Source organism: Phasianus colchicus, chromosome 20, assembly GCF_987193195.1.
Source record: "Phasianus colchicus chromosome 20, bPhaCol1.hap1.1, whole genome shotgun sequence".
In the NCBI taxonomy this organism is placed as follows: Eukaryota; Metazoa; Chordata; class Aves; order Galliformes; family Phasianidae; genus Phasianus; species Phasianus colchicus.
The window spans coordinates 10466028-10476413 of record NC_143455.1 but is presented as its reverse complement, the minus strand read 5'-3'; the positions used below and the strand labels follow the sequence as shown (position 1 = coordinate 10476413).

Genomic DNA, 10386 nt, shown 5'->3' with positions numbered 1-10386 from the left:
CGTCTCAGAGGATGCAGTCAGCACGAAGGAAGTGGATGGAGATAGATGCAGAAGTGGCCAGGCTTATGTGTGGTCCTGGAGAGCCCTTCACTCCTGCTATTGGGGATCTGTGGTGCTGGGGGACACGGTCAGTGGGGGTGGGTTTGGAGGTGGACTCGGTGACCTTGTTGGTCATTTCCAACCATAGCAATTCCATATTGGGATACTTGAGGGAAGGCAAGGCTGCAGCCAGGCAGGAAAAAGCAAAACTAAAAAACTAAAACTAAAAAAACAGAAGGGAACTGAGGCCAGCGTCTGAGATCCCACCGCGCAGCACCGCGCACCCTGAGCCCCGGAGCTGCACCGCGCCGGGCAGCGCGGCTGCATGCGGCCTCAGGGAGGCTTTGGGGCTCCCGCGCCGCGGGCGGAGAGCCGAGCGGCCGCAGCACGTTAACGGCAGCTGGAGGGTGCGGGCGTGCGGCAGGGAAACCGCAGAGCCGGGCGGGCAGCGGGCGACCTCGGCGCTCCGGCCGTGAGGGAGCCGGCAACGGGCCGCCCCGGGAGCGGCTGAGAGGCGCTGCCAGGGGGAGCTCTGCCCGCCAGGGGGGGCCCCGGCCGCCCCGCACGGCACGAGGACAGCGCGCGGCCCGGGGCGGCCCCGCGGAGGCGGTGCGAGCGGAGCTCCGCGGGACGAGGGCAGGGCGGGGCGCGGCGCGGTGGGCGCGGAGCTCCCCGCCCCCGGCCGGCACTGCCCGCTCCCGCTGCCCGGCGCGGCCCGGAGGAGGTTCCGCTCCATTCCGCTCCGCTCCGCCGCCGCGGCCATGGAAGCGTTCTGCGGGTCCCGCTTCTGGGTAAGCAGCGCGGTGCCGCCCGCCCCGCTCGCTTTGAGGGGAAAGTCGGCCGGGCGCTCCGCTGCGGATCCCGCCGGGACGCGGCCGTCCCGCCCGGTGTGCCGGCCCCGCACGCACCGAGCCGCGCTGCGGGACGCCGCTCCTCCCCGCCGGGCCGCGCTTTGTTCTGCACGGGGTGGTCGCGAGGCGCGGAGGCGATGGGAGGGGGCCGGGCCGGCAGCGTGGAGCTGCGAGCGGTGTGCGGGGCGGTGCGCGGGGCGGTGCGCGGTCCGAGCGGGGACACTGCGGGAACAGTACGGGACACTGCGGGAACGGTGCGGGACACTGCGGGAACATTACGGGAGCTGCTGCTCCGCCGCCCCTCCCCGCTCTGCGGGCTGCTTTCCCCGCACGGACTTTTTGAGTGAAGTTCGGATGAATGAAGGATGGCTGATGACGGCCGCACGTGGTCACTACGAGGAAGCTGTGGCAGAGCAGCGCGCACAGCTGGCTGTGGGTCCGGCTGCGGAGCAGAACTCATCCTTGCTCAGATCTGTCTCGAAGTTACTTTTGAATTGCCCTAAGCCCATTGGTTTGGTTTTTGTTTCATCTCAGGTTTGCTTTCCAAGCGCTTCACACGCTCACTGGTACACACGGTGGGTACGGGTAAGCTTGCTCAAACAAGTCTTATTTTCATCTCATTTCTACTATACACACTTACAGAGCAGGAACGAGCACAGGCAGACCACTGCTTGCTGCTGCTTGCTGCTGCAGGAGCTCCTCTCACCTTCACATGGGGCTGTGCTGGCGCTGCTGCTGCATCCTCAGCCTTCCAGCCAGCGCCTGCTGTGCTCATGCAAAGCGTTCCTGCAGCTGTGCTGCCTGTATGTGTGCAGTGTAGGTAGGTGTCATCCTGCTCTTTGTGCAGCACTGTTATGTGGTACCCTGTGCTGAGCTGAGCTGTCTCATGCTGTCCTCGGGGCAGTACCTCCTCTGGGACATTGCTATTTGATGCTAGATTTGCAGGAAGTGATAGAAAAGTAATGTGCCCTGAGGCACATGGGGGGCTTCCTTTGGGGAGCACTGCTCACCTGACTGCAGGATTTGTCCCTTCAGCAGTCACTGTAGGAGCACAGCCACACCTCACTGGGTTTTGGCAGCATTCAGCTTGCCTTGTAATCTCAGGGCTGGGTGGGACTGTTCTGGCTATGTCTTCCCCATCATTGCTGCATCCAAGTCCAACAGTAGCTTGAAATTCAACAGGATGTGTTGTGTTCTTTTGATAAAATATTCTGGTTGCTGTGGTCGTTCAGCTCAGTGTGATTTCGTACCTCGAAGACGTCCTTTATTCCAGTTACTCCTGCAATATAAACATGTTTTAGCCAGGCTACCTTTTGATTTATTGTCACTTTAGTCTGTGTACCTGGTTTTTGGGCCGTAGGGAAGAGTACCCAAGGACAGAGGTCAGACTTCTTGCTGTTGCCTCGCAGTGCAGTGTTTGGCATTAATGACAGCGTGGTAAGCTGATGATGAATAACAGGCAGAATACTTCATAAATTTAGACTTTGCTGTATCCGCTTGAAGAGGGCAGAAGGTGATGAAAGGCACTTACTGTGCATGTATGCGGATGGTGTTCAGCCTTGTGGTGCAGATCAAGACTTTGATAAAACGTGAACCAGTATTAATGTTTGCTTTTTCATGGCTGGTGAACTTAGGCTTTTTCCCTATATTTTGTCCAGTTGACTTTGGGTATTTTTGGAAGCTGAATAATGTACTGATGTCAATTTTGAGATTGTTTAAAGCAAGAGGAAACTTGATCTTCCAATTCAGACATTTACTTGTTTTGAAGTTTAAACCCACTGTGATAGTGTTCTATCGAAGGGAGGTCAGAATCAAACAAAACAGCTCAAAAGTAGCCCACAGAAATGTTTAGGTTGAGCTCAATTAGCCTTTAACAGATGATTGATCGATCTTGGAATGTTTGGCTTATCAGAAGCGTTAAGGGTTCAGGACCTTCTGCAAGGCAGGGGTTTTTGCTGGGAATATCAGGGTTGGCTTTTGGTGCTTGCACAGAGGCAAAATGATTTCCTGTTCAACCCATCTTGGAAATAAGAAACTGCAGAAAACACTGTAGGTCACATTAGAAGTGCCTTCTAGCTACTGCTTCACCTGTTGAACGTGCAGTCAGCAAGTCACTGACACAAATGCAGGCTATTCTGCGCACGAAAGAGAAACAACTAGAACTTTATTTACAGTGTGGGCAACCTCGTCACGCTTAGAAATGCCCTATATTCTTCAGTTAAGCATTCAGAGTTAATTGTTAATATTTCCTGGCGATGTTCCCATTCTAAATGCTGTTGGGAAAGGTGTGTGTGATAGCATGTACCCACACACGGTGCTGTGGTGCATTATTTGCTGTTGTCCACAGTTGCCTCCTGTTTTATTGTCACATACTCACTGCTGGAATGCTGAGGCAATTAACGTGGCGCAGATCCGTTCTGCAGAAGCAGGCACTGCAAGTTATCACCTTCATGCTTACGTACAGCGTGAGCGGTTCCTCTCAGAGGTGAATGCAGTGCTCTCTTAAGGAGAGTTCTGTTGGAAATGCATCTTTTGGCCAAGGAAACAACTTGGGCTTAGAAAACCGATGGCTTTCCATTGTAAAGGCACACTGCCTTCCCGTGGCTCAGAGGCTCCGGGTGTGAAATGGTTCTGTGGCTGTTGTGAGGGCAAAGCGTTCGGTGCCGTGCAGCGCTCGGCTGCTGGGATGATGGGCTGGATTAACACTGCACTGTGTGCCCAGGCCGAAACATGGGCTTCTGTCCTTTATTTTTATCAGCGTAAAGAGGAAATGGGAGCACAAAGTGATGCCTCAAGTGAGAGGCCATGACCTCTGGCCGCTTACAGTGAGGTCTGGGTTTGTTCCTTTTGGCCCCGCTTTGCCCACAGCTCCCTGCTCCCCAGCAGTGCGTGTGCCTCGCTCTGCTGACAGACGTCTGTCCCACGAGAAGTGCTGTCTCATTCTTCATCCGCAGACTCTTGAGTAATTCTACAGGAAATTGCAGCAATTCTCTAAACTAAACAACACCTCCGACTCGCCTGTGGGACAGCCTGCTGTGTGGGAGCACAGGCACCCCATCAACCCTTGGGTTCGCATGCAGTCCTTTGGTCTGAGTCCCTCTGTGACATTTTGGTGGGTTTGGGCTGCAGGTCGTGCTGCTCCCTGGAAATGCAGCTCCTCTGGCTCAGCGCACTGCACTTCTCCTCTCTGCATGGTTTCCCTCCTTGCTTCCTCGTGTGCCATGCTTAAATGTGGGTTTTTTCCTCTTTTTTTATTTCAAGATGACTTAGGATAGGTGTGGGAGGAGAAAAATGCTTCTTTCAAGAGAGATGCCAAAAAAGTACTGCTTGGAACACATGTATAACTTAATTTAAAAAAATAAGAAAAAAACCCACCAGACCTTATGTTGTGTGGCCCTGAATTAATATTAAAACATGGCATTTCAGTTCTTCTGTTACAGTATCAGCGAGGCTGGTTGCAGCAGCAGCAGGGTGAGAGGAGCAGCAGATGAGAGACTCGGCAGCAGGGCAGCCTGGCCCACAGCAGCTCTTCTTTATCTGTCAGCTTCTCCAGCCATGCTGTGATGAATACACAACATTTATAGATCCTTCAAGGTGATACAGATCTCCATGTGATCTTTGTTTACTGTACCCACTTGGAGATAACAGAGCCCCGCTTACATAAACCACAAACTCTCACATCTGTTATCTGTGCTCTGCCTTGTACTGCGTGAGAGATGCAGATAAGTGAGTGGTCCCTTCAGGCATCAGGTCTGTGAGGTTATTCTCTTACTAAAGGTGGCTCTGCTGGTACCATACTGAACTTAAAAGCAATTAAGTACTCAAGCTTAAATCCTCAAAGGGTGTTAGGATTCTTGAATTGACTTAGAGCAGAGCTGTTAGTAAAGGATTTGGGCATCTAATTCTGCAGTGTTAACAGCAGTATAAATATTTGTCCTTAGATCTGAAGTATTAGCAAGGAGCTGTTATCCTTCCTCTGTAAAGGACAGGCTGTCTTCAAATCTGTCTGGGAAAGACAAAGTCTGGGTCTGAAACTTGTGAGCGAAACAGCACCAGTGAAGGCTGCCAATGTCAATAATCTGTGGCATCCTTCAATGACAGTGTCAATTAATGAAGCTCATGAAAATGACGTTCATTTCAGTACAGTGTGTGAATGTGGTTGCTCATGTCTTTATAGGAAATCAGCATTTGCCATTTCCTTCAAGGCAGCATGCTGGCAGGACAGGCAATCTGCCTGCGTTGTGGGCAGTGCTTCCCAAAGGCTTTTTGGACAGCAGGTGCTGCTCCTCCTTCCTTCCCTGGTGTTTCTTGGAGCGTGGGGCAGGAAAAGTGGAGGATGCCTTGGGGGAGCTGTGGGCTGGGAGCCTGCTGGAGGTTGATGAGGCCCCTTGTGCTTGGGTGTGACTTGAACCCCAGAGGGGGACTTGGTGCTTGTAGCAGATCCCAGGTCAGGTTCTTCAGCTTTCAGCCCAGCCCAGCTGCTTCTCCCCGGTGGCAGTTCTGAGTGATTCAGCTGCAGTGATGTAGCCAGCAGACGTGCAGGCAGAGGTGTCCAGGGCTTGGGAGCTGCACAGGAGTGAGAGCTGGGATAAAGAATGACTTTCTGAGGAGATCCTTGAAGTGGAACTGCTTTATCACTGCAGTTACAAAGCATTTCAGGATGGGACTCTCCCACCTGCCGTACAAATTGCAATGCTGCTGAAGATCCCTTTCCTTTCATCGTGTGTTTGCAATATATTAAAATGAAGAGGCTCTTACTGTTTAAAATGTAATTAAAAAAACCACTCATTTGAGAAACCTATGAAATGGTTGATATTTTTCCAGTGAGCCAATGGCCGTTTGTCTCCTGGCAGGGCTGTGCGTTTGACGGGCCATTGCCCATCACACATTAGAGCAGAGCAGGCAGGCAGCAGTCTGCCAGGGGACACATCTGTGTGTCAGCACAGAGTGCTGTGCCCGGAGCTGGCAGCTCAACCCCTGGTGCCTGGGGCAGCCGTGGCACAGAAGGGCTGGGGCCCTTGGTGGTGACAACACGTGCTGGTGTCACAAGGCTTTGAACTGGAGCGCGGCGGGAAATGACGGGAGGACAAAAAATGTTTCACAGGAGGTGTTTCCAGTTGCAAAGTCATTCAGTTTCAGAAACAATTCATTTTTCTTTTCTGAGCTTTTTGAGAGCACAGAAATACGTTTGGTGCTTATGCAATAAACAGTGCGTGGTCATCACTTCTTGCCTCAGCCCTTCTCCTTTTGCCCCCAGCTGAATGATGGCTCCTGCAATCCCCCCCTCCTCTTATTCGTGTAGTTGTCTTCCTTTTTTATTTTTCCCTTTTTGTACATTTGGAAACGTGGGGAAGTCAAAGCAAAAACTTCTCCTTGTTCTGGATGTTGGTTTTTATTGCAGAAAGAGGAATGAGAGCGGAACAAAAAGCATTTAGAAACTCCTGGCTTTTGTATTTTGTCTCCTCTGAAAAAGCAAGATGTCTTCTGGAGGAACAGAGAAGCCGATATTAAGCTGTCTGATGGAAATTTGGTACTGGTAGTAATATCCATATGTAGCAATGCTATTTTATCTGTATTTTTTTCGCTTTTTTTTCTCCCACACCAATGCAGAGATGGTTCCCCTTACTTACGTGTTGGTGGCTTCCAAAAATCTGCTTTCCAGATGGCAGCTCTGTATGGCAGCGTGCAGCCCTGCTGCTGTGGGATATTTGCAGTGCGTTTCCTGGGAGCGTTTTGCAATTGGGCCATTGCTGCCTCGCAGCAATTCTTCACCAGCGGTGCTCCTCTTCCTGTCAGCACCTGCTGGGCAGATTCACTCACAGGATGTTTGTACAGATCATGGACAAACACAGTTCTTTCAGAAATACGGGATTTATAAGTGCTGAAAATCAAGTGCTAAGCTTCACGCTCGCGTTGCTGAGCTGGTGTGGATGGAAGCTGTGCGTGCCATTCGCTGGGCAAGAGCAGCACTCCAGGAGGGCTCTGCCTCGCCTTTGGTTTCTGTGATGGGCATTTCCCTGCTCCACGCCCACCTGATCCCATCTTTTCTTTTCTCCTTGGATTTTTTGGCCTCACAGCACTGATGGGCAACCTCCCCTTAAAGGAGAAGGGAAGAGAAACCAACTGGAAGGGTGTGAGCAGCATTTCCTCACTGCGGTACCTGTAGTGGTGCTGCACAGATATTGCAGTGCTTTGTAAACAAAAAAAACCTTCCTGGTTATTGCAGTACTGCTTAACACTGCTTTCAGCCCCAGGCAGTACTGCTCCGGTGTTGCAGGAAAGAACAGCCTTTCCTTGTGCCCTGTTTCAAAAGGAAAAAAGGTTTGTGTAGCACATGAAGGAGTTGAGCTGTGCAGCAGTTGCTTCAGATGAACAAAGTGTGTTACTCTTTCCGTGCATAAAAGTGAAACTGTTCCTTTGGAGACGTAAATGGATGATCTTGCTCTGAAAAGACTGTTTGAAACTGGCAGCCTTGTGCGGAAGTGGAGCAGGGAGCTTGCTTGCGTTTGTGCTCTCGAGTGAGGACTGAGTTAACCCTGAGGATCGTAGCAGCAAGGACCAAAGAGGGGGGTGGATAACAGCTGGAAGTGGGAGGGGAGGCAGCAGGGCTGAGATAAGCCTGTGCTGTGGCTGAGCCCTGATAATTCTGCTGCTGTGTTTGGAGCAGGCCTTGTGCTGGGGAGGAGGCCATCGTTATTCCTCTGCCAGGCTGTGCAGGTGGGACTCACGGGTGGGATGTGGAGGGCAGGGAGACTGCTCTGCTCTGCGCTGGACTTTCACCATCAGTCGCTTCTGCAAGAGGCACCATTTCATCTTTGTTTGCTGCAGGGAAGAGTCTCAGTTATTCATTTCCATTCTCCTGCCTATCTTTGCAGTCAGCTTTCCAATCTCCTTTTTAATCTTAAATAACCTTCCGACCAGCGATAAGCAGCGGACGATCAGTGGCACGGCACGTGTTAACCTTGTGTGTGGTGTGAATGACATCAGCACAGCAGCCTTCGCATTCCCATCAGATAAAGAATGAATTTGTGTTTTCCATCACTTCTGCAGTTCTTCCTGCTATCTAGTATTCTTGGAAAAAACACGTATTAATTTTTCCGCTCGGTGAAGGTAACTGCTTGGGTACAGAAGGTGGAAGGCTTCCCAAGGGCTGGAAGCTCCCTGTTGTGAGCTGTGTGGGCAGCAGGACTGGCAGCAGCTGAGTGCTGGCTCAAACCTGTGTCAGGCACTTTGATTTTACACTTCTCTGGTCAGTAGGAGCTGGTTTGGACTTAAAACCAGGACCAGAGCCACTACTTTGTCTTAGTATCACTGTTGGAGTTTGGGAAAGGGATGGGCAGAAATCTCTCCGCTTCTGTTTTTCAGCCTGGCTTTCGGCAGTTTGCTCCTCTCTTTCTTTGAAGGCTGTAAGGGGCGATGTGCAAGAAGCCCGAGATATATTGCTTTGTTCTGTTCTTTCCCTTGTAGGCATTATCAGTTTTAAGAATGGTCTTTTCAAGAGTGCTGTTCTTCTCCAGAGGGGAAAGCATAATAGGAAATACTAAGCGTTAGAGCAGATTTAATGTTGCTCAGAACTTTCCCTGTTGAATACCATCTTTTAAATTGAGGTTAAGGGTTTAGCTGGTCATCTGCACGTCAGCCCGACTGCACAGAGGTCACACTTACTCAGGGATTGTGGCTGGAGCTGTGGGTATGATGGAGGGCTGCCGAAGGGCTGTGGAAGTGCTGTTCTTAACTGATCAGCAGAATGCCCTACTGATGATAGGTTTCTGGCCCTAGGAGACCCCTGACCTGCTGGGAAGCTGTATCAAGGACCTCTAATCTTGCAGCACAGAGCTGTGAGCTGAGGAATCACACGTCTAATACGCTGAAGTTGGATAGCAAGTTTCAGCAGCAAAGCTGAAGAAAACCCTGCAGCGCAGCAGCTCACAGTGGGGGTTCCTACCTGCAGGCAGGGCTGGCTGCAATCAGCATCTCACCTGTTCTGCTTACTGGGGCAGAGTGCAGGACTGGCAAAGGCAGGGGAGGGCAGGAGCTGGAATGGCAGAGTCACAGAGCTGGTCCCCTTGGCCCCCACTGCTGGTGTTTGTTCTCCAGGGTGGAGTCCTATAACCTGGTTGCTGATTGAAGGGTATTTAGCAACGTTGAACAGTGCTGGTTTGGTCAGGATAGATGGCCTTGAAACTTCGTGTCGTGTCCTGACCCAGTGTGTGGCTTTGGGATGGAGTGGCTGCTGGAGTGTTGGAGGGTACAGTGGAGCACTGATTTATAGCAGCTCCATGAGAGCAGCTCCAGCTTGGTGAGAAAGGCGGCTTTCAAATTCCCAGATAAAAAAGACAGTAACTCAGCAGAGCTCCTGCTGTGCTTGTCCACTGCGGTCCGTCTTGGGAGCAAGTAATTTGTATGGAGTTCTGCTACTTCAGTGCTTGAGGTCCTGTCCCCTAGCAGAGCCCCCGGCAGAACACAGGCAGAGCAGCGGCGTGCAGCTCCCTGCCCTGCGCGAGGTCCCTCCTCGCCCAGCGCCCTGCAGCCCCGAGCAGCCGCTGGCCGGGCTGCCAGCCGTGCTTCTGTGTGATTTTGAATTGGTTCCTCTTTCATTCTTGGGGATAATTCAGCTGAATTTTCAAATTTTCTGAAATTTTACTTATTTATTTTTATAACGGCAGAATTTTTGTTTCCTGGCCAGTTGTATTTTTATGCTCAAAAATTCAGGTCGTTTGCCTAGTTTAAGTAAGAGTTAATGAAAGCCTTAAAATGGCTTGGCAGCCGTGCGGTCTGTGTCTCAGATACAATAGCCAGCTTGTGTTCAGCCTGGAGTTAATGGACATGTGGGGCAGTTTTCGGTGGCTGTCAGACAGAAAACCATTTCTGAGCATTCTGGTCCGATAGGAAAGGTTTAAATTAAGAGTGCTTTTCTTTCAATGAATGTTCTTGTAAACAGAATCCTCATTTAATTCTGTGCCCAGCTATTGCTATCCTTCAGCTTTCCTTTTCCCAGGATGTTTTCCAGCAAGCAAAAAGAGTGGGATTGCAAACATGCTTAAGACATTGCTAAACCACGTGTAATTTAAAGAGGAAATTAGCATTTTGTTGAATAAACGAGAGTGGACAAGTGCCAGATTTAGAACTGGGAGCCTTTCAGCTGCAGCCTTGCAGAGGGCATCCCTGCCCCAGGCAGGGAGCTGCTGGTGAGCTCATCCTGTTAAAAAGGTGCTTTTAATCATTATCTGCTCTGTAGCCACCAGAGACCTTCTCACTGGAGGAGAACAGAAATAGTTTGAGTCCGAGGCTGGAGCTGTGTTTGGTTTTGGTCTTGTATTTGAGTTGCAGTATAACTGCCTGTTTGGTGTTGATTCGAGGCTGAAGTTTCCCCAAGGTCTGGACAAAGCTGGGTAGGAAATTAAAGCATTTTTTCTTCCCCTGGGTGCTCGTGTGCCTCGAAAGGAACCACTCCTGTGCTGGGGAGCTGCTGGTCCGGGGCACTGAGGGTACAGCT

At 51.1% G+C, this 10386-nt stretch overlaps 1 protein-coding gene across 3 annotated transcripts in view; it reads left to right on the top strand.

Annotated features, from left to right (window-relative positions):
* The first annotated feature begins 707 nt into the window (after nt 1-707).
* ABCC3 (ATP binding cassette subfamily C member 3) overlaps nt 708-10386 on the top strand; it is a 43372-nt gene continuing 33693 nt past the window's right edge. Inside the window, exon 1 of one of the 3 annotated variants that reach the window (XM_090122029.1) lies at nt 708-830. In XM_090122029.1, the coding sequence (XP_089978155.1) occupies nt 801-830 (30 nt within the window). In that variant the 5' untranslated portion in view covers nt 708-800. Of the gene's footprint in view, nt 831-1081; nt 1476-10386 lie in introns of those variants that run through there. The other 2 variants (XR_016459106.1, XM_090122028.1) reach the window with 2 other exon arrangements.